We start from the raw sequence: 23,713 nt of genomic DNA on the forward strand, positions 1-23,713 counted from the left end.
TGCACTACGTATACAGAAACCCAACCCTGAGGCCCAAAGAGAGCCAGATCTGGAGGGGAGAGACCCAGTGGTGGGACAAGTGGCAGGCTGCTGGTCTCTGTCTGACGTGCTCCAGCAGAAGCAGCAGGAAGGAACAACATTGACCTTTGAGAGAGTGACAGGATGAGAGCAAAGTGCCCCCACCCTCCGCTGGTTGCTGCTAGAGTTGCGCTGGTGCTGAGGAGGGAAGAGGCGACGGATGCTGAGCCAGGTGGAGGCTTGTCTTTTGTAGAGCACGACTGGGGGCTCCTGCAGACAGTGCCTCAGTTTCTCCCTTTGTCTCAAGGTTGCAGGTAAAGTTTGAGCTAGCTGCCCTGGATGATCACCTGTCTTGAAATGAGAGGTGTGCGTGTGAGAGGGAGAGAGGGTGAGCAGAGCGTGCTTGAGCAAAGGAGGAATCGGGCCATGCCCCAGGACTTGAGCCATCTCTGGCACAAAAGGAGTTAATGGCAGGGACCGCGCCCCCCCGTGTCCGGGCACGCGCAGCGCGCCCCCTCGGTGCGCGGGCACAGCAGCCAGGCTGCCGGAGAGCAGATCTCGGGGATTCAGGTGCGGAGCCCTTGGCCTGGAGGCGATATGGGTGGTCCGCGGCCCGGTTCAGTCGCCCGCAACAGCCCGGGGAACAGGTGAGGCCGCCTGCCCCGGTCTCTCATCCTCTAGCTGCCCATACCTTGACCCGATCCTATCCCCTCCCAATCCCGGGCTTCTCCACTCCCCAGCCAGTGTTCCCCATCCTTCTCAACCCCATGTTCTCCATCGGCACCCATGACCCTCCAATCCAACCCCCCTCCGCTTCTCTCCCTCCACCTCCTCCTTGAATCCCGCATCCCTATCATCCTACCACCCGTGGTACCTCTATTTCCACAGCCTGGCCGCATGCTCCTCAAAATACCCCTACTAAGGGCCCCCAGCCCTATTCCTGTATTGCACATTGCCAGTCCCCCCTCCCCCGCAGTGCAGCCCCATCCCTCTTCCATCACAGCATCTCACAGCCAGGCTCCCTCCCCCACTCTCTGCAGCCCCCCTCCCCCCCCAGGCCTTTATCCTATCCTCCCCCATTCCGATGCAGCTCTGTCCCCCAATACCATTCCCAAACCGCGTAGCCCCCAATACTGCAGTTCTCAATACCAGTCCATTCCTGCACAATGCCCCTCGCCCAATACTGCTCCAGCCCCAAAAGTACCCCAGATGCCACTCTAATCCCCAGCATTGCCTCCTCCCCTTATCTTCTCCCAAACTGCAAGTTGGGCCAGGATGGAGATCTTGGCCTTAGGGACTCAGAGCGGGTCCTAGGGTACAGAGGGCGTTTGGGGGTCGGTGGATTTGTCTAGGTGTTCGCGGGGGAGGGGCTGCAGGGAATTGACTCTAGGGGGACTGGCATTTGGCACTGAAGGGTTACTGGGGAAAGCATCCTGAAAGGGTTAATGGAATTTGTGGGGAGGGGCGGCACCGAGGGGGTTAATGGTGTGGGGGGGTTGCTGGCGGGGAAGCCGTGTGAATGAGCGGTCTGTGCCCCAGAGTTGCCATGGAGACGGTGAATGGGGGGATTGTGTGAACTCAGCTGCGGACTATTCCCCCCCCCATACACACACACACACACACCCACTCCCCCCTGCCCCACCTCCCTACTCCTACCCCTTCCTTCCCTTTCTCCTCCTCCCCCCAACCCGGGTGCATTCTGGGCAGTGTCTGGGATCTAACCCCCATACTTTGCTCCCCATTTCCTCTGAGCCTCCACCCCTTCAGTTGCTTTGCCCGCCCTCCCTCCTCCTCCTCCTCCTTCTTCCCTCCCTCTCTTTCTCCTTCTCTCTCTCTCTCTCTCTCTAGCTCGCTCTGTCTCCCTCCCTCTCCTTCCCTCTCCCTCCCTCTCCTTCCTTCTCCCTTCCGCTCTCTCTGTCTGTCTCTCTGCCTCTCTCTCTCTCTCTCTCTCTCTCTCTCTCTCTCTCACACACACACACACACACACACACACACACACACACACACATTCTCATTCCCCTCTCTCGGTAGCCGATTCCCGGGCGTTCCCAATCTCCCTCCCCCACCCCTTCAGCCAGTTCTTAAAGGAGCAGGCCGGCAATCTGGGAAGGCGGCAGAAATAGAGAAAACTAAAGTGTGTGTGTGTGTGTGTGTGTGTGTGTGTGTGTGTGTGTGTGTGTCCATGCAGCAGTGTCTGTGTGTGCCTGTGTTTATGTGTTGACTGTATAACTGTGTGTCAGAAAGCCCATATTTCTTGAGTGTGCTGTATTTCTGTTTCTGTCTCCACCTATGTGTCACCATTATGCCGTGTATGTCTCTGGATATTTACCTATGTGGTGTGTGTGATTCTGCTTCAGTAAGTCTCTGTGTGTGTTTCTGAATGTATTTCTCTGTGATTCTCTGGCTCTGTGAGGCTCTCTGTCTCAGAATGTGGGACTATATGAGGGGATCTCTATGGGTTTGGAATATATGTCTCTGTGAGTGAATATCGCAGTGTCTGTGATCCTGGCTTGGTCTCTCTCACTCCCTCTTTGAGTCTTTGTGAGTTTATTTCCATGAGGCTCTGAGTGTGTGTCCCCCACACTCCGTTGTTTATTTTACACTGGCTGAGCATCAACAATGCCTGGGGTGCTAGGCAGAGCGGTTTCTGCCTCAGTTCTGGCACTCAGTGTGAATTAGAGATAGCCGACAGAAAGGACCAAGGCTTAAGACTTTGGGAGCAGTGAGGGCTGAAGAGAAATGTACAGGAGGGGCGCAGGAGGGTCTGGGGACTCTGGTGAGTGGCTATCCTGCCCCTTGCCCTGGTTGAGGGTGAGGAGGTCTCTATGTGGGACCTTTTGCCTATATGCTGCTTTTCCAGAACCCCAGAGTGAGGTTCACAATCCTACCCTCTCCTCATGTGGGAGGTCCCCGTGTGGGGTTCCTGGGGCCGGGGGTCTAGAGAGTTCGGTGTTCACTTGTGGCATGCTGGAACCTGGGCTCCATGTCCAGTCATCCCCACCCCCTGCTCCCACATGCTGCTCTGGCTCCAGCTGACCCCGATGAGCTCCATCAGCTGAGGAGTCAGAGTTGGGGACTAGGAGCTTTGCAGTGGCAACAACTGTCACCGTGCCAGTTCCCTAGGATTTTCCAACCATGCCAGGCACCTAGACTGGTTCTGACCAGCAGTGGAGATCATCCGTGGGTCCCTCGAAGCCCTGGCACGGGAGCACTCTCCTAACTGTAGGAGAGCAGCCCAAGCCCAGCAGGGCCCCAAAGACCCATCTAGGCTCCTAGGCTCCTAGGCTCCGTAGCCCTCCCTGACCATCTTGGATGACGCATGCTTCCCTCTTTCCACAGGCCTGTCTGGCCCTGAGGGAGTCCCCTTTGTGAAGCTGTGGTGCTTGGACGACCTCTCTGCATTGCGGGGCACCTGTAGGTGTCCCTCGAGAGCTCAGTCTTGAGGTTCAAGTCAGTGTGGCCATGAAGGGGCTGCCTATGGGGCTGATGCTGTGACCCTGGAGTCTGCCTTTCCTGCCAGTCCCCCTGCCCGGAACATGTGGCTGCGGCTTGGCCCGCCCTCGCTGTCCCTGAGCCCCAAGTCCACCGTTGGCCAGAGTCTGTGCCTCACCCTGTGGTTCCTCAGCTTGGTGCTGAGGGCCAGTACCCAGGCCCCAGCGCCCACAGTCAATACTCACTTTGGGAAGCTAAGGGGTGCCCGGGTACCATTGCCCAGTGAGATCCTGGGGCCTGTGGACCAATACCTGGGGGTGCCCTACGCAGCTCCCCCCATCGGCGAGAAACGTTTCCTGCCCCCCGAGCCACCCCCATCCTGGTCGGGCATCCGGAACGCCACGCACTTTCCCCCAGTGTGCCCCCAGAACATCCACACGGCTGTGCCCGAAGTCATGCTGCCCGTCTGGTTCACTGCCAACCTGGATATTGTCGCTACTTACATCCAGGAGCCCAATGAAGACTGCCTCTACCTGAATGTCTATGTGCCCACGGAGGATGGTGAGTGCTGTGGCCAGGCACTGTGCCCTCCCCGCCTCCAACCTGCCCTGTTGTGTTTGTGGCTCGCATGTGGTCGTGTGCCCTGCAGCATGCATCTGTCTGTCTGTGAAAATGCTTCTAACCATCACTCTGCTCGGCCTCCCCCTTCCTCCTCCCTGTTCTTCCCTCTCCCAGCATTGTCTGAGCTCCCATGTGTGAGTGACACTGTTACCAGGAGGGGCCTGGCCAGGCCTGAGAGCTTTGACAGATCTAGGGCCAGAGTGCTGGATGGGGGTTCCCCGGGGGAGTATGGGTCACTGTTGGCAGCTGCCCGCGGGAGGATGCTGGCTCCACCAGGCCCCCCTGTTGCCATTCCGCCTGCTTTGAAAGGTGGTAGGTGTGTGTGGCCAAGGGAGCTGGGTGCGTGTGGGGGGCGGGGGGCAAGCCTGGTGGGCATTGCTTAGGTGCCTCCTCTTTGGCTAGCCGATGCCTCCTCCCGCGGGGGTCACACTAAGGTAAGTGACAGAAACAAGGAGATGGCGGACAGGCTCTCTGCCATGTGCCGCCCGCAGAGCAGCTCTTGGGGCCTGGGGGTGGGTGGGGGGGTGCATGCCCCTGGGCAGAGGCCTCCTGTTATTTTTTAGTTTTTTATTCATTTTACAGTAAAGCGGATTTCCAAGGAATGCGCCCGAAAGCCCAACAAGAAAATTTGTAGGAAAGGAGGTAGGTAGCGAGCCGGCGGGGAGGGAGAGAGAGAGAGAGGGAGGGCTGCCTGCCCACCTGCCCTTGCCCCTGAAGACCCAGCCTTCCTTCAAGTAGCCCAGGCTCAGGGGGCGGTCGGTGAGCAGGCATAAGCTCTACCTTATCCAAGGGCCCTGGCTGCTTTTCAGGGAGGATTTGGTGGCCTAAGGCAGGTTCAGAGCAGAAGCAGCAACCCCATTTCTGCTGGTACCCGCCCCCCCCCCACCCCAAGTTCTGCCTTAGTGCATGTGCCAAAGACAGAACCTGGTAGTTCCACCTCGGGGGAAACTCTAGGCATTTGAGAGGAGCCAGGGACCCTGCTCTCTTCCTGGCTGGGGAGCCACCAACTCATCCCTCCGTGTTTTTTCCTGGGTCCAAAGTCTAGACTCAGCTCTCTGACCCTGAAGTTTAGACCAAAGTTGTCCTGCCACCACGTCTGGCCAGAAGCCTGGCCGACTGACCCTGGCTAGTCTGGTGGCAGACGATGGGGGTCCCTGGGAACTAAGGACTCTGAAGGAGGCATGAGATCCTGAATTTTAAATTTACCCTCTTGCTCGGGAGGAATTTGGTCCCCCTGGGTCAAGGATCTTTCCCGTCCGTTTACCACGTCTTGTTTTCCGCAAAGAGCTTTCATGCTTAGCTCATAAAATCCTCCCCACGTTTCCGGAAGCTTCTAAGGCAGGAATAAGTTTCCCAATTTTACGGATGAGGAAACGGGCCCAGGGGAGTGACTTGCTGCTGCTCGAGGCCCTGTTGCCGGTCTGTGGCGGAGCTGCGACCCAAACCTGGGTCTCTTGACCCTTGGGGCAGTGTTCTTTCCACTGTAGAACACAAGGCAACTCCCATCTGCTCATTTTCACCTCCTTGCCTCTGGAAAAAATGGTGAAATGTGGATGAGCTGGGCCAAATTGGCACTGGGAACAACTTAAGGAACAGGTGGAAGATCACAGCCTGCTCCGTACAACCTGTTGGCAAGCTTGGATTCTGTTTTCCTTTGAAATCCTAGGGCAGGGTTTCCCTGAGTTGGGCCGGCAGGATTCTTTCGGCCCGGATGCTCCCCTGCTGAGGAGGTGTCTCCAGGGGCAGGTTCCGGGAAGCCACATGCTGAGCCACATGCTGAGCGTGTTCTCCATGCGCTCTTGATGCACCGAGCGGGCCTGCTGCTCTGGGATAGTGCTCCACTACATCCCCACACCCCGCCCAGGACCTCACACGCACTAGGCCATCAGTAGACGCTTCTTTGCACAAAGGAAGGAGCATTCACGGTGCTGCAAAAAAGACTACAGGTCTGTGACCCACAAAGCCTGACTGAGTCGCAGCTCTTCTGCTAACTCACAGTGAGAGACTTCAGGCACGACTTTTCCCCCGTCAGAGCCTCTGCATCTGCCTCTGCGGGGAGGGGGGCGTGAAGGAGGGCATAGGGGACCATTGTGGCCTTAACATTCCGTTGGCTTGTGAATGAATTCAGGAAGAGGGTCTTGTAAACCAGCTCTTCATGGGTTACTTCCAGGGGCGGTGGTGGGCGAGAGGACGGTAATGACATTCACGATAACCATTTCCTAGGAGGAATGATCTCCCTGGGGTGCCAGCGAGAGCCCAGGGCTGTCCGGTCCTGAGAGTTTGGCTATAGCACTCCCTGGCAGCTCCACTCAAATGCAAACATTTCCCTATCATGACTGTTGACTGTGGGCAATGCCCGCGAGCTGGGCACTGTGGGGCTGTGGAGGGATATGAGGCAGAGGAAAGATTTAGAAATAAGTAAAGGCCTCACCACTACTCCAAAGAAGCTCCTATCCTGGTATTGGAACTCAGCTGGTTTAGCTAAGCCCCACAGGCCAAGCTGGGAAGTGAGTTCCAGACAGTGTGGGGGAGGGCATTTGGTCATTTTCCTTGCTTAGATCAGTTCCTTATCTGGGGCCTGGTGGCCATTTGGAACGGAATTACAGTCCCTGCTTCTTGGGGGAGATACAACCGCAGAGGTCATTAGGATTGTGGTGTGCGTAGGGTAGGCAGGACTGGCCTGGTTGGGATCCTGCAGCAGCACAGTGTTGGGACGGGGTATGGTGGTCGGGCTGGCCCGGGTGACCGCCATGGCAACAAGGAGTTGCTCAGCAAGTGCTAAGCTGAAGGAGCAAAGGCATCTGTGCAGAGGAGGCTGGGACCATGCGGAAACCCAGGGACACTTGGGGGGGGGGGCGGGGGCTGGGGGTGCTGAGGAGGTGGGGGCAAAGCGGACTCACCTTCTAAGTCAGTGCCCACAGGAAGTAAGGGATTTCCAGGGGAAGACCTGCCCCATCCCCCCACTTTCACCCCCATCAAGCTGGAGGGCATTCACGTTTAGGGATGAGGACTTCCTTTCCGTGTGGGGTTCTGTCCATTGCGTGGATGATGCTGTCCCGTGCCCCACAGGGTTTCTGAGGGCAGTAACTGGCAGGTGTTAAGACGGTAGGTGCCACTGAAAGTTCGGGAAGCCGGAGGCAGTTTCTGCCCCTCGGGGCCGGGCTCTTGCCCTAGCCATTTTGTAATATGAGGGCGGTTCCTGTTTTGATTAATAGCTGTGAGGGAATTCAGTCACCAGAGCCCGGACCAGCTGAGAAAGAGGGCTATTTGCTGCCTCCAGGCTGAGAGCATCTGGTGTCATAGACAAGAGGGTAAGCCCTGGGGTGCTGGCAGAATGACCTCAGTCTCCCTACTCTGACCAGCTTCCAGGCAGTAGGTCCTCTTTCTCCACAGCCACGCTCAAGATGCACCTCTCATCAACTTAGAACAGGAAGGAGAGTTGGTGCCAGCTTACCCACAGGTCCTAAATGTCTCTCTTCTCTCCTCCGGTCCCTTCTTTTCTCTCCTTCCCTTCTCTCCCCTCCCCTCCATGCTCCACCTCTTTCTCACTGATGTTTTCCTTCCATTTCCCCCCACCCCCCACCAACCCCATCCTGGAAAGGTGGCATGGTGCAGTGGAAAGACCATGGGCTTTGGAGTCAAGTAGACCTGGGTTTGAATCTGACCTCTAGCACTGCCTAGCTATGTGATCTTGAGCAAGTCACTTTACCTCTCTGAACCTCAGTTTCCCCATCAGTGAAACAGGAATAGAGACATTGCCTACCTCATTGGGGTGTAAGGATCAAACCATATGGCAGAAGTAGAGTGTCTGGCACATGGTAAATATTCAGTAGATGGTAGGAGCTATTACCATTATTCCTATCTCTCTCTCTCTCTCTCTCTCTCTCTCTCTCTCTCTCTCTCGTCCCTTTTTCCTTCTTTCCCTCCCTCCCTCTCTGGCTCTCTCTAGATCTCAAAGCAGCACTTACTGCTCTTAGGCCTGGTTCCTGTGAGCAGGAGCCCCATTTGCCATTAGCCAAAGCAGGGGGCCCCAATGAGGAAGACCAGAGGGAAAGCTTCATCTCCCAATTTTTTCCTCTGGGAATCAGGGTCAGCTGAGGCCCAGCTTGAGCCTTCCCACTGGGCCCAGGTAGCTCAGGGCTGGGCGCCCCAGTACCCGTCTCTGCCCGAATAGCTCATGTCCATGTCCAACATGCTGGCGACGCCACCTCTCACCCTCAGTGCCTGCCCCTGCTCTCCAGCTCAGCCTGCCTACGTACACATGCGCAGCCCCTCCCACCCGGAGGAAATCCTTTCCCTGAGTGGGTCTCTGGCTCTGTGCCCTGGCCCACAGGCTGCTGCCTCCTTCCTAACTGGGAAGGTAGTTGGTTGAAATGGCTGTTGGGGGCAGGGAGGCGGGGTAGGGAGGTGCAGGGAGGCGAGCACCGCAAGGGCCTGCAACACCATCCTCCTGATGAAGGTCTGGGCCTCAGCCCACCCATTCCCTCAGTTCTTGCCATCCCTCCTGCCTGTCCTGGGCCCAAGCCCAGAGCTGGCTTGCTGGGCCACACTGCAGTCATGCTGTTTTTGAATTCTCTCTCTGTTTTGTTCTCTGTTCTGTGCTGTTGTGTCTCCCCGTGTCTGGTCCCCAGGATCCGGCGCTAAGAAACAGGGCGAGGACTTAGCGGATAATGACGGGGATGAAGATGAAGGTATTTGGGGGCTGCAGGGTGCGGCGGCTGGTGCATGGCACAGAGCCCCTCCCCCTCTCGATGGGGAGAAGCCCCGTCTGTCTGTTTGTCCGTCCGTTGGTGTGTTTTTGTTCCTCTATGAGGCTGTTGGGCTGTTCATCCATCTTTGGCCTGGTTGGCCGCTGGGAGTTCCAGGGTGATGGACACGGCTGGCTGGAGCAGGGGACCACAAACAGAGCCATGGGGAAGGCATCCTCCTCGCCCCGGTCCCCTACCGCCCCCTGCCCCGTCCTCAGTCCTCCAGTAGAAGCAGCCACTGCCAGAGACAGCTTCCTCCCCCATCTTCTGTGGTTCATGGGCACCTGCCCCTACTGATCAGCAGGGAGAGTGGAGAGAAAGCAGGGCTGAGGGAGGGCGAGGAGAGGCGTGAAGGAAACCGGATGGCGAGGAGATACCTGTGTTTCATTGTGGAGGCCCCTGTGTGTTACGGAGAGTCTGGCTCCTGGGAGAGGGGCCCAGCAGGATGTTGCACTGAGGAGTGAGGCAGTGACAACCGAAGGGGCTGGAGCATAGCACTACCGAGAACTCCCCGGCCATCTCCCAGAAAGAGAGACTCGGCCTCAGGACCAGGGGCTGTGATAGACTCAGGACGGGGCCAGAAAGGCTGAGGGCTACAGTGCCAGGCTGAGGCCAGGACACCACAGCCCAGTTAGTAGATGGCATGAGATCCTTGCGTGATGGTTGAACCAGTCTTCCTTCCTCCTTGGGAAAACAGGGTGTGTTTGCTTGGCAGCAGGGAACATCCCCTTCCACCTCCCTGCCCTGGCCCTGCCCCCCCACCCTTGGGGGGGCCAAGCAGCTCAGGGGGAGCCCCACTGGTGGCTGGTAGGGCCGTGCCACTGGGGAAGAGTGTTGTTGGTCCAGCTCACACACTGAGAGGTTGCAGGTGGAGGTGGTCAGGTGGAGAGCTTTCTCTAGACGGCCCAGCCCCAGTGCTGCTGTGCCGCCTGGACTTAGGAGCAGGCGGCTTGAAGGTCTCTCCTTGAATGGCCTCTGGGGAGGCTCCACTTCATCTTAATGCTGACTGGGGGCGGGGGTCTCTCTCCTTCTTAGTTCCGGCCCTCTCCTCTTCCCCATCCCCTGTGCTTCCAGTTAAGTCTGCCTGGTGCCCGGGGAGAATGGGGTAAATGAGCACATGGCTGAGAAACCATGTCAGCAAGGTTCCCCCCACCCCATCTCTGCCATTCACCCCCTTTTACCCACACCCTTCCTTGTTCTCTCCCTGTGCCACCCCTTATTCCCACCCCTCTTGTCTCTGTCTGCACTGGGGGGCCAGCTGCTGCCAATGGCCGTATTTCCATGTAACTGGTCTAGTCTTGGGGGTTTCAGGGCTCCCCAGCCCCTGCTCTCTGAAGCCATGTCAGGTCCCAGGACCCCTGGGTGCCCAGGGCAGGGACTCACTCGATTCACCTAAGAGAACAGCCCTTCCTCTTCCTCCTGCTCCCCGTCCCCAGAGCCCAGCCATGGCCTACCTGAGCCTGGATGTACCAGGCATGGCTGACTGCCTTCAGCTGTGAGGCTGAAACCAGAGTCTTTACAAACATCACTCAAGTCCAACTCTGGCCAAGTCTCTGGCTGATGCTTGAGCTCCAGGCTGAGCAGTCCCCACGAGTCCTGCCCTCAGAGCTGGCGGTGGTGTCCTGGCACCTGGGATAGCTTTGCTACCCACACCCCCCCAGGGCTGGCTGGCGGGGGTGAGGGAGGAAGGGCATCCTACCCAGCCTGTGTCTTACCCCTTCTCCTTGCAGACATCCGGGACAGTGGCGCTAAGCCCGTCATGGTCTACATCCATGGAGGCTCTTACATGGAAGGGACGGGCAACATGATTGATGGCAGCGTCCTCGCCAGTTATGGCAACGTCATCGTCATCACCCTCAACTATCGTGTTGGGGTGCTAGGTACGGTTCCTTGCTAGGTGCCTAGAAGGAAGCCTGGGTTCTCAGGGAAGGAGGAAAGAATGCTGGGGACTTAATGCTGGCCTTGGTTCTCTAGCTGGTGCTAATGCCCATAGTCAAAATGTTGTTATCACATGGCCCCTCCCCAAGTGCTGGAAGCTCCTGGAATGTTCAGCTGCCATTGGAAATTCAATTCAACCCCCACACCTTCTCTGTCTTTTTTTAAAATGTATTTTGTTGTTTTTATTTTCATGTTTTTTATATATTTTTGAGAGAGCCCAAGTGAGGAAGGGGCAGAGAGAGGGGGACAGAGGATCTTAAGCGGGCTCTGTGCTGACAGCAGCGAGCCCGATGCAACCTCCACACCTTCTCTTAAGTCTCAAGCCAGGTCTCTGCTTTCAGACTTTTGCTTGGCTGAGGTTTTCAGGGCCCATTAATATTCTGGTGTCCTTGCCTCATCCCTGCCCACCCATGCCCACATCCCTAAAACCTCCACACATACAGAGATATTCCTCCTAGCCAGTCACATATCCACACACCCACGTACCCTCACATGTTCACACATCCACACTTCCCACCATATACCTCCATGCTTATGATCATTTCTCACGTACCCCACAAATACACACATACAACTGTAAACATATAGGCCCCCCACATCCACATCTACAAACTCCCTCTCACATACACACGTTCCCCTGCCACTCCATATACTCTCCACACATACAGTGTTCCCACACACACATATCTTCGTACCCATATACCTCTGTACACTCTACATCCATACCCCATACGTACACAGTTATCTCCCACTCCCCCCATTCCCATAGATCTCTCCCTCCACATCTCCATATCCACATCTATACTCATACACACTACACACGCCCACACTCCCACTTCCTTCTACCCCCATGTATATGCTCTATGCAAAGACCCACACCCCGCACATTCACATCTACACATAAACCCCACACACGTATACCTTAAATGCATATACATATTCCTTCCACACATACACACACATCCCTGTATCTCCCTGCACAGCCCACTTTCACACCTACTCCAACACACACATACACATATGTTCCTCACTTTCCCCACATGAATACAAACCAACATTCCCCCCTCCCTATGCATATACATCCATACCTGCACGTCCACACCTCCCCACCCCACGCTTACACAAATACGACACACACACACACACACACACACCTCCTATCCTTGCTTCCACATCTATGTATGCATCCTGCACACTACACTTATGTATCTCCCCACCATATGTAGATACCCATAGGCCTCCAGCACATGTACCCACATTCTCACATACACATACATACATAGACACTCTTCCCATACATACCCTGGATACATACAGCCAGTGTACATATGTGCATATTCCCCCACCCTACCCAACAAATACGTACACATCCATATACCCACACCTGGCCATCCAAACCCATCTGTGCACACACGCCTGTACTCACCCCCACACCTGAGCATACCCCACATGTCCATACCCTGTATATACACACAGACACATTTCTACTACTCTCTCCATGCCTACCTCCCCTTATACTCCCACCCCATTATACAAATGTACCGCCACACATACACACTAATTTCCCAAACGCCTCCTCATCTGTACCCATGTGCCCTTCCGCACCCGTAGTCTGCCGTCCACCCGCTTGTTTGGGTGATTTAAATGTATATGCATTTAAATCTGTGCTGTATCTTCCTTGGTGACTCTTTTTTTTTAATTTTATTTTTTTATTTTTATTTTTCCGTGGTGACTCTTAATGCCTATCTGTGGCCAAGGTCCTGAGGTAAACAAGTACCTTAGAGCGTGTGACTACACATACAGGGTCTTGCTCCCTTTCAGATGCCCACTCAGGCCTCAGAGGGCACATGCGGTCACATATCCTGTAGTTTCATGAGGAAGACAACTTCTTCGCTGGAGGGCTTGTATCTTCAAAGTTCCAGTGAGGGGTCTAGGCTGTACATCAGGTCTGTAGGCCTGGATGCCGCACCAGCAAGGGCATGATTTATTCCATGGCCAGTTGGCTGACAGGACCTTATTTTATTTATTTATTTTTTATTTTTGTATAATTTGCTTTAATGTTTATTCTTGAGAGAGAGAGGGAGAGAGAGAGAGAGAGCGAGAGAGAGAGAGCGAGCGTGAGTGTGCACAAGCGGGGAGGGGCAGAGAGAGAGGGAGACACAGAATCGGAAGCAGGCTCAGGCTCCAAGCTTACAGGACCTTATTTTAATTTGCTTCTGAGTGTATTGTTTTGCCAGTTCTAATCCCAGAGGCCCTGGTGCTTCAGTTCTGGGAGCAGTTTATGAACACAGAAAGGCAAACTTTTCTTGACTTACTCTTAACGCTATGTGGGTTAGCAAGACACCTTTTTTTGGTTTCAGACTGGAGGCATGATATTCCCTGAAAAAAGTGGAGCCCATGTCCCTTCGGTGGCATCTGGATAGTGGGCATGAAGCGTGCAGGGCCTCTCTCCCTGGTCTCTCTTGGCTAGCTACTGGGTTTGCGTTGCGTGATTCTGCCGCTGCTCCTCCATCTTTATGAGTTGCCCCAGACATCACAGGAAAGCTCCCTTAAGTGTTCTGTCCTGTTGAGGAAGGGGATCTGAGTCTCTGACAGTAACAATGGTACCATGAAGGTGGCTGTAAATCCACACACTCGGGCTGCACAGTCCCTGAAGGGTATACAGGAGTAAGGTCACACAGGTATACAGGCACACATACCCAGTAGCTGAAGGCCAAAAGTAATTTGCTACTTTATTTATTTGAGAGAGATTGACTGCGAGTGGGGGAGAGGGTGAGAGGGAGAGAGAGAGAGAATCTCAAGCAGGCTCCACACTCAGCAAGGAGCCCTGATGCGGGGCTCGATCCCACGACCCTGGGATCATGACCTGAGCAGAAATCAAGAGCCAGACGCTTAACCTACTGAACCGCCCAGGCGCCTGTACTACTTTATTTTCTTAGTGAGAATGATAGAAAATATTCCATTCAGCTGCTTTTATTTTTTTTTTTAATTTTTTAATGTTTATTTATTTTTGAGAGAGAGAGAGGGAGACAGAGAATCCAAAGCGGGCTCCGTGCTGTCAGCACAAAGCCAGATGTGGGGCTCAAACCCATGAACTGTGAGATCATGACCTGAGCCGAAGTCGGATGCTCAACCAACTGAGCTACCCAGGCGGCCTCAGCTGCTTTTAAAAATTAGGAACACAAAGCTCCATTCTATTGTTTTTATTGGAAAGCCCAGAGAGTACCAAGAATATGCTTCAGTTTCATATTATTGGACCAGCTAGGGTTGCAGGAGAAGAAAGAGTGGAGGAGCGGGGAAAAGAGGGGAGAAAAGTAAGAAGAGGGGCGGGGGGAGAAATGGGGAAAAGAGTGACACAGAGAAAGGAGGCAGAAGGAGAGATTCAGGATTTGAAGCATCACTTGAGAGCTGTGGGCTGCACAGAAGGCTGTTGCAAGTGAGTGCTCCCTGTGGTATTCTGGTTTGCCGATTACTGCACAACTGTTCTTTGGGCTTCTATATCCTTTAGGCTTCCTAACCTTTGGGGGAGTCTTGGACCCCTTTGAAATTCTAATGAAAGCTATGGATTCTGCCCCATAAAAATGTGCACACACAAACCTATAGAAATGGTTCCATGGATACCACCAAAACTCATCCCTGGAACTCAGGTTAAGACCCCCCCCCAAAGCCACTTTACCACCTCCTCTCATTTGGATAACCAGAACAGCACATCTGGGGGCAGGAATACTATAAAGCCTTGGTTTGCGAGCACAATTCGTTCCGGGAACATGCTTATAATCCAAAGGACTCGTATATCAAAGTGAATTTCAAGAACCATTGGCTCCAGTTGTGATCATGAATGTCAGTTTGGCGTCACGTACTACTTGTAACGCAAGACATCGCTTGTTTATCAAGTTAAAATTTATTAGAGGTGTTTGCTCGTCTTGCGGAACACTCACAGAACAAGCTACTCGCAATCCAAGGTTCCACCGTATTATTCTTTGGACTTCAGCAGTTAATGATCATGATAATATTACCCAGACCTCAGGAGTCATAAACTGAGATTCGGTCAGAAATTCCCCACCCCTTCCTGTGTATCCTACACTGCCTGCTCTGGAACACAAATGTAATCAATGAGCCACTGATTGGATTCTGGGCCCATACAAGATGTTTTTGTCTCTTGATGCCAGATGCAGAACATAGATTTGTCCCTGACACTTGGGGACTTTGCTGTGTAGCTGAGACTGTCATTTTGTTTCTCAAAACATCCCAGATCAGGCGGCCAGTTTTGGACTCCAGTTACATGCAAACATTCAGTCTCCCTTCGGCTTCTCTGGAAGCACTGAGCCCAAAAAGATGGTTTACTCTGAGGTGCTTGTTTGGACATCTGAGTGATTCATTTATTTGGAGAATGTCACAGGCCAGTCCGTGGATCCCATCCTATTATTTGAGGAACCCCCATGGGGCTTGAGACCAACAAAAGAAAAGGACCCCAGCAGGATATAGGATGTGGACATCCCTGCGGCTGAGGAAGTAGGGGCTTGCCAATTCTGGGTGCCAGAATTTAATCCTACATCTTTGCTCAGGTACCCTCCAGGCAAACTGAAAACCTGGTAAACGTCAAGCGTTGAGTGGCAGAGATATCTGGTTTGGGTACACTGTGCCAGATTCCCTCATCTCCTGTTGACAAGCAGCTAACCATGTACTGCAGTTTAAACTTGGACCCAGGGAGACTGTCTCAGATTTGTTCTGACAGTTCACGGAGTTTGGGATTTCAGCCCTCACCCTCACGTGGTTTCCGTGGATGGCTGAGTTACTGGGGAACTAGCAGCAAGTGACTGCTCTCCCAGACTGCCAGGTTTTGTGGGCTAGTGGTCAGTCACGTTAGATCCAGCTTGATCCCGTCGGATAATAGCTCTTCACGCAGGACTGTTGTAGTAGGGACATTTGACATGGCGTCATCCGCGTGCTTTATGCCTCTCATCCCGAGGTTCATGGGAGCCATGGGAGCAGAAAGTGATGGTTGACTCCTCCACCCAGCCCTTTCAGGCCTTTGTTCCTAACCCAGGGAATCGATACATGTTGCACAAATCTCCTTTACCACATTCAAGCGCAGGCTCTTCTGGTAGGACAGATGTATTTGACACATTTCAGTGAAACATACCTCACCTGGGCCAAGGCTGAAGCCAAGTCTACTGTTGCTTAAATAAGAGAAAAGGGAAAGAAAATATGGAGGAGGGAGAAAGGAAGGGAGAGAGGACAGGCGGGCTAAGAGAAGCACATGGTGGTTTTTGCCAGAGGGTCTCGGGCTCAGACAGCTGGGTTGGGTCTTGGTCAGCACACTTTTTAAGACTCGCAGCAGAAGCTTCAGTTTGTGAGTGGGCCAGGCAAAGGAGAAGCTGGTTCCCTTGTCTAGAGGAACAAGGGCTCCTCCGTTCATCCTTATTCAGGCTCTCTCTAATTCCTTCACGTTTCCTCGCCAGGAACCTGAGGCTAAAGAGGGCTTGTGACTAGGTCCTGAGAGGAATAACTAAGTGCTTTACATACTTAATTGTACCAAACATAAATTAATAACACCCTTGAAGAGGGTGAAATGAGCCCTTCTGCAGAAGCTAGAAACAGAAGGACTTGAGAAAGACAGTGATGAGGTCTTGTGCCTGCCTGAATCCATTTGAACCTGGCTTCTGCCCCTGGACTGCCAAAGAGCTCTCTGTGAGCGGAGGGAGCCTCCTCGAACATGGCCTCGCACAAAGTTCATCCCAGGTGCTGCCACTGAGCTTTGAAATGTGGGGTCAAAAAATACTGAGCCAGGTATGGGTTTCTAACGTGTAGGAGTACCACAGCTATGCACCTAGGAAGAACCCTTCCGAAAGCCCAGGGCAGAAGGTAGAGCCTTCCAAGGAGCCTAGGGATCAAGGAACAGAGATGAAATGAGACAGCAGGATCAGTTTGAAATGGAAGCAGGGTGGTGGGGGGGAATGTAGGACATCTCTGTGGGATAGCCAGCAGGTGGGCGGGAAGGTAGTCTCCATGGCAACAAGTCTCCACAGCAGCAAATCCCAGCAGGTGGGTGGGAAGGTAGTCTCCATGGTGACATGTCTCCTCAGCGGCAAATCCCAGTGGGTGGGCGGGCGGGAAGGCCTGTTTCTGTGGTAACACACTGCACCGACTTCCCCATTTCTCCACCAGATGAAAAACATGGTCCAACCCAGTGGTTTTCTAACTTTAGCAGGCATCAGAATCACCTGAAAGCTTGTTAGAAACACAGATTGCTGGGCCTCCTCCCCAGAGTTTCTGGTTCATTAGGTCTTGGAGGAAGGGAAATGAGAACCTGTCCTGACAATGAGAGGAGAGGGGCCACCTGAGGCCCGGGAATGAGGTGCAGATGGACTACCTCATACAGGAAGGGCAGGGAGAGCTTAGGGATTGTTGCCTCTTGGGATCTTTACTTCCTTCAGAGAGGGGAGGAAGGGGAAAGAGAAGTAACTTTAGATTTACCCGGTGCTGAGCATATTAGAGATGCTTAGGTTCATTTTATGCTTGCTACAACCCTTTGAAGCATTTTTTAAAAGTTTATTTGTTGATTTTGAGAGAGAGCGAGCATGAGCACGGGAGGGGCAGAGAGAGACAGACAGAGACAGAGAATCCCAAGCAGGCTCCGTGCTGTCAGCACAGAGCCCAACACGGGGCTCGATCTCACAACCTGTGAGATCATGACCTGAGCTGAAATCAAGAGTTAGATCCTTAACCGACTCAACCACCTGGGTGCCCCAACCCTTTGAAGCATTTTTATCTCCATTGTACAGAAGAGGAAATTACAGCCCACAGATTTTCAATAACTTGCCCAAGGCTATATGGCTAGTAAGCAGTAGAGCCAGGACTCGAACCAAGGACCATCTGACTCCAGGGCCCCTGCTCTTCACTTCCTGCATGTTACCCAACTCGCAGCTGGAAGCATCCCCTTGGATAGTGTGCAGACCCCTCCCTTCAAACTGGAGAATGGGGGGGGGGGCCAGGAGCCGGTCCTTCCTATATGGATAGTGCTGGGCCTTGCAGAAAGAAGCAATGGTATACGGTATCTAGGCAGAAAGAACCACGCTGCGTGCTCATCCTCTGTCCTTGTGCCCCCATCTCCTGCCTGCCATTATAACCCAAATCTGCCATCCCTCTGCCTTCACTGTCCTCATGCCCTCTGTTGAATCCAGGTTTCCTGAGCACTGGCGATCAGGCTGCCAAGGGCAACTATGGGCTCCTTGACCAAATCCAGGCCCTCCGCTGGGTGAGCGAGAACATTGCCTTCTTCGGTGGTGATCCCCGCCGAATTACCGTCTTTGGCTCAGGCATCGGCGCATCCTGTGTCAGCCTCCTCACGTTGTCGCATCACTCTGAGGGTGAGTAACACTTGGGGCAAAACCTGAACTAGAGAAGTGTCGGGCCTCCAAGGCTCCAGCGTGCCCAGGGGGATCAGCAGGCCCTCTTCTGACATTTTGGTATCCCTGTGGGGAGATGTGGGTTGGAAATGTTTCTCTAGGGGGAAGAAGGAATTCGCCCAGTGTGAGAGAGGGAAAGAGACAATCCTGTTTATATCCTGAGAAAGTAAGATCCTCTTTCTGATGTGGGAGTCAGATTTGGGTGACTGGGAGCAGACAGTCTCTCTGAAGGGACAGTGGTTTTTGGGAGGCCGGGGAGGGGGGACAGGGGAAATCTTTCAGTTTGGGAACGACATGTGACTTCAGGGTAGATATCCGGGGTGGGAATTCATTTTTAGGTGTAAGAAACACTCATTCTCTGCCTTTCTCTGGAAAGCAAGTCTGTACAAGAGGGGAACCGTCCTTGAGCGAGAAGATGGGTCTGAAGTGAGGATCACTGACCTGCGCGGTGGGCTTTTTCTAAGGAATTGGGGGTCTGTTAGCAAACTCCAGACCTCCTCCCAGGGCTGTATTACCCTCCTAAGGGAGACTCTCATTTTTACCCGAAGGAAAGCCTCTATCCTTGCCATGGGTCCCTCTGCCAGTGACTCTTCCAAGCGAGCCAAACAGGCCCTTTTTGGCTCAGCAGGAAAAGTTCTCTTCACCTCTGGACTCTAGAGCACATTCTATCTCTGAGAGGCAAACGTGAGCTTCTCATGAAGAAGAGGTCTTCCTGAAATAGGTGCCCTTCTTTGAAGTGAGGAAATCTGTGGGAGAGGACAAGGTTTTTTGTCGAAGTCAACCCTGTGAGTTAGTGATATTGTCACAGGAAAACTTTCAGTCTCTCTTTGAAGAATGCCTGTCACTCTGAGAGAGAAAAATCACCTTCTCTGACCTAGAAATTCTGTCTCTGTCCCTCCAGGGACTACCCTGATGAGGGAACACCATTGTGGGACCTGCATCACGCCTTAGAATGTGTTTCTAGGTGACAGTAATGGGGGTGGGAATCTCTTTCTCCACAAAGGAGGGTGAAGTGACTGGCTGTGAGGGTGTCCCTGTCTGAAAAGCGGAACGGTGGCTCTTCCGATTTCCCTGGGAAGAGAAGGCCTTTCTTGGAGTGGTGCTGTATTCTGTCTCCTAAGGGTCCTGGCTGCTGCAAAGGGTTGGTCTCTGCCTTTCTGCAATTGATTCATGGAGAAAAAGCAAGGCTGTCTCTTAAGTAGCAATCTATATTTCTTTCCCTCTCTTTCTACCCATGCAAACTGCCTTTCTCTTAGAGGAAAGGAATTGTGTGCCTGGAAGCCAGATTATTATCCCTCACTTGGGAATGTTGGGGCCAAGGAGATCATGATACCCCTTTCCCCCTCCCCCCCGGGGAGGGGGGACAAATCACCCACTTTTTGAGTTTGGGGGACTGGCTCTCTGTTGGCCAGGGGGAAACTGGATCTGAGGCATCAGTAGCTTCAGCAAAAGGAAACTCTCTGTGGAGACTACACCCTGGGAGAGCACGTTCCCTGGAGACTTTCAGACGTTCCCCAAACTCCCAGAATGTGAGGCTCTCTCCTGCCTGCATTTCTCATCTCTCATGAAAAAGACCCCTTTGTGGCGGAAGCGCCAGCTCCCTGGTGGTGCGCTGGCACAGAGCTGGGCCCAGCTGGGCAGGAAGCAAGGAGGGAAGACAAGGACAGATAAAGAGAGGGAGCATAAGGAAGTTGATGTCTGGGACCCAAGGGGTTAATTCTTTCTGGCATTCCCTTAACCCTCAAGTTACCAACCGTCCTCCCAGAACAAGGAAGCAAGAAAGCAGGCAGGGGTCCAGTCAGCGCAGGGGCCCGGCAAACCCTCTGCTGGTCCTAATCCATCATCCCAGCCAAAAGGTTTGTTCTTCTTGCATAGCTCATTCCACCCATAGGGCAGCCTCAGTAACAAAGGAGTGAGGAAGTGTTGTAGTGTGTCCCTCAGGGACAGGCAAGGGAGGCCTAGGCTGTGGGTGACATGACAGGTCTGATGTGGTGCCGCCTGTCTTCTGCAGGGCTTTTCCAGAGGGCCATCATCCAAAGTGGTTCTGCTCTGTCCAGCTGGGCTGTAAACTACCAACCAGTGAAGTATACCAGCCTGCTGGCAGACAAGGTAGGCTGTAACGTGCTAGACACGGTGGACATGGTGGACTGTCTTCGTCAAAAGAGTGCCAAGGAGCTGGTAGAGCAGGACATCCAGCCAGCCCGCTACCACGTGGCCTTTGGCCCTGTGATTGATGGTGATGTCATTCCTGATGACCCTGAGATTCTCATGGAGCAGGGCGAGTTTCTCAACTATGACATCATGCTAGGTGTCAACCAGGGCGAGGGGCTCAAGTTTGTGGAAGGGGTGGTGGACCCTGAGGATGGCGTCTCTGGCACTGACTTTGACTACTCAGTCTCCAACTTCGTAGACAATCTGTATGGCTATCCTGAGGGTAAGGACACCCTGCGGGAGACCATCAAGTTCATGTACACAGATTGGGCAGACCGTGACAATCCTGAGACCCGCCGCAAAACACTGGTGGCGCTCTTCACTGACCACCAGTGGGTGGAGCCCTCGGTGGTGACCGCTGATCTGCATGCCCGCTACGGCTCACCTACCTACTTCTACGCCTTCTACCATCACTGCCAGAGCCTCATGAAGCCTGCTTGGTCAGATGCAGCTCATGGGGACGAAGTACCCTACGTTTTTGGTGTCCCTATGGTAGGCCCCACTGACCTCTTCCCCTGCAATTTCTCCAAGAATGACGTTATGCTCAGCGCTGTCGTCATGACCTACTGGACCAACTTTGCCAAGACCGGGTAAGGAGAAACTGGGGGGTTGTTCTTCTTTGGGACCCCAGCATGCCCTCCCCTCTGCTCCTCTGTCTGAACCTCTTCCATCATCTCCTTTTTTAAAGATACTCCCAAAATCTTGCTTGGTAAACTCTTCCACCCCCTTCCTTCTTCCTCCTTTTGAGTCGTGCCATTTCTCGAAAATTTTGTTGAGGCTCAGAACTCACCTAGCACTAGGACCAAGCAGGAATGAGAGTTACCAGCAGACCTATTGGGGTTCAAGGTTAGATGGTCAGAGGCCTGGTAAGGTGGGAATAAAGTACATGCATAAAGAGCCTTTCGAGGGTTCTTGGAAAAACTAGGCAGCTGAAAAGATTGATGGATGCAACGTAGCACGTGAGAAGAAAAAGCATCTACAGCATGACTTTACAGGATGGGCACAGGGAAGGATGAGTTTCCATGATGCAGTGGGCAATAGGAATTCAGGGCTTGGGGAAGAGGAGGGGTATAGACAGAAGGAGGGACCCTGAAAAACATGGAAATGGTGGGCAGTTACAGACTAGGGACGAGGTTCAGAAGTGGGTGTGAGAGGAAGAATTCTGGGCCCTTTCCTCATGTAGGTAGAGTGGTGACCCCAGATTTCCATGTGGTATTTCAGGGATCCCAACAAGCCGGTCCCCCAAGATACCAAGTTCATTCACACCAAGGCCAACCGCTTTGAGGAAGTGGCCTGGTCCAAATACAATCCCCGAGACCAGCTCTACCTTCACATCGGGCTGAAACCAAGGGTCCGCGATCATTACCGGGCCACTAAGGTGGCCTTCTGGAAACACCTGGTGCCCCACCTATACAACCTGCATGACATGTTCCACTATACGTCCACAACCACCAAAGTGCCACCCCCGGATACCACCCACAGCTCCCACATCACCCGCAGGCCCAACGGCAAGACCTGGAGCACCAAGCGGCCAGCAATCTCCCCTGCCTACAGCAATGAGAATGCCCAAGGGTCCTGGAACGGGGACCAGGATGCAGGGCCACTCCTGGTGGAGAACCCTCGTGACTACTCCACTGAATTGAGTGTCACCATCGCTGTGGGGGCTTCCCTCCTGTTCCTTAATGTTCTGGCCTTCGCTGCCCTCTACTACCGCAAGGACAAACGGCGTCAGGAGCCCCTGCGGCAGCCTAGCCCTCAGAGGGGAGCCGGGGCCCCTGAATTGGGAGCTGCTCCTGAGGAGGAGCTGGCAGCGTTACAACTGGGCCCCACCCACCATGAATGTGAGTCTGGTCCCCCCCATGACACACTGCGCCTCACTGCACTGCCTGACTACACGCTGACCCTGCGACGCTCCCCTGATGACATCCCACTCATGACACCCAACACCATCACTATGATTCCCAACTCCCTGGTAGGGCTGCAGACATTGCACCCTTATAACACCTTTGCCGCAGGGTTCAACAGTACTGGCCTGCCCCACTCACACTCCACTACCCGGGTATAGCTCCAGCCTAGAGCACAGCCTATCTCCTGGCTCCCTCCCTCCCAGATCCACAAACACACATGCACACACACACACAGCCACAGACACACATACACAGACATACACACACACACACATTCAGACATATATGTATACGCACGCACCCACACCCAACAGCAGACCCACCTGCACAAACAGATGGACGTGGACATGCACCCGCATGTACAAAAACACAAATAAGGAAGTAAACCTGAACAAACCCTTCAAACGGGGAAGCAAATGAGTCCTTGGGAAACTGAGGACCCATGGAACAGCAGCTGAAGCCAGCTCCCTGAGCCTGACCACAGACATTCCTGGGGGCCTGAAAGCACCAGCTGGACACCCCCCTTGGTGCTCGCCTTCCACCTCTCTTGGAACTGCACCACCGACCAACTCCAGACTTGGGAGCTTTAAAGAGCAGGGTAGCTCTTTCTCCCCCAGACTTGGTCTTTTTTCTGGGTCTTGTTTTTGTTGATTTTTAAAACAATTTTGGAACAAATGCCTCTCCAACCCATGAGTGCAAAAGGCTCTGGAAGGGAGGCTCCAGGCCCAGGTCTCTCTGTCTTTGGAACGCCTAGCACTCACACAATCCGACCAAGAAACATGACCCCAAGAAAGAAACAGATTCGAACAAGACCATGGGGTGGAAGGAGGAAGGGGCTACCTCTGGATGGGGTTGGAGGCCATAGGGGGAGAACCCTCCAGCCATCTCTCTGCCCCTGTGGAGGGCTGCAGAGACTGCAGGGTGACCTGCTTTCCCCAAAGGCCACATGCACTGGCCTGGCTAGACCAGGGGACCCTAGATTTGGTGAATGAGGTTCTAGTGGAGGCCATGTCATTATTGGGCCCCTGGGTGTAATCTGGGTTCCGCCTCTGCCCTTGGGGTAATGGTATCAGAAATTCACCCCATTTTCTTTACAGAGTCTCTTTTGTGTCTGTCATTTCTCTTTCAAAAAGGCAGTGTTTTTTGTTGTTGTTGGCTTTTTTTTTTTAAAGAAAAGTTCTTAAAACACTAACGGAAACCCATGGAGTTTGTCCTTTGTAAAATTTTAAACACAGTGTCTTGATATAAAAATAAAAAATCCAGTTAGCACTCCCAACCTGCCTCCCTTGCACAGGCCTTGCCCCAACAGATGCCCCCAGCAGGGCACCCCTGTGGGCTCGGAATCCAGCCTGCCTCTGCATCCCATGCCTTTAAGCTGAGACAAATCTGGGCTGCACTCTGCTGGCCCCCCTGCACACATCAAGGCCTG

General features: G+C 53.6%; 1 protein-coding gene across 5 annotated transcripts; it reads left to right on the forward strand.

The window, feature by feature from the left end:
- Positions 1 to 357: 357 nt before the first annotated feature.
- NLGN3 (neuroligin 3) lies at positions 358 to 23,486 on the forward strand. Of its 5 annotated transcripts, none has more exons than XM_027053588.2 (8): positions 358 to 665; positions 3,358 to 4,011; positions 4,654 to 4,713; positions 8,703 to 8,762; positions 10,550 to 10,699; positions 17,942 to 18,127; positions 20,178 to 20,967; positions 21,599 to 23,486. In XM_027053588.2, the coding sequence occupies exons 2-8, from the start codon at positions 3,555 to 3,557 to the stop codon at positions 22,440 to 22,442; spliced, it is 2,547 nt and encodes an 848-aa protein (XP_026909389.1). In that variant the 5' UTR covers positions 358 to 665; positions 3,358 to 3,554; the 3' UTR covers positions 22,443 to 23,486. The 5 variants fall into 5 exon arrangements, with proteins under 5 accessions (XP_026909389.1, XP_026909392.1, XP_014936038.2 ...); XM_027053591.2 differs by having other exon boundaries at positions 3,868 to 4,011; XM_053202457.1 differs by lacking the exon at positions 358 to 665 and adding an exon at positions 1,866 to 2,794.
- Positions 23,487 to 23,713: the final 227 nt, after the last annotated feature.

Source organism: Acinonyx jubatus, chromosome X (assembly GCF_027475565.1).
Source record: "Acinonyx jubatus isolate Ajub_Pintada_27869175 chromosome X, VMU_Ajub_asm_v1.0, whole genome shotgun sequence".
Taxonomy (NCBI): domain Eukaryota; kingdom Metazoa; phylum Chordata; class Mammalia; order Carnivora; family Felidae; genus Acinonyx; species Acinonyx jubatus.

What these genes read in the sequence shown, in the direction of transcription:
- NLGN3 (XM_027053588.2), top strand. Translation starts at nt 3,555, where the DNA reads ATGTGGCTGCGGCTTGGCCCGCCCTCGCTGTCCCTGAGCCCCAAGTCC. An exon ending in CTATGTGCCCACGGAGGATG is followed by an intron (nt 4,012 to 4,653) that starts GTGAGTGCTGTG and finishes TTCATTTTACAG; the next exon opens with TAAAGCGGATTTCCAAGGAA. An exon ending in ACCAACTTTGCCAAGACCGG is followed by an intron (nt 20,968 to 21,598) that starts GTAAGGAGAAAC and finishes GTGGTATTTCAG; the next exon opens with GGATCCCAACAAGCCGGTCC.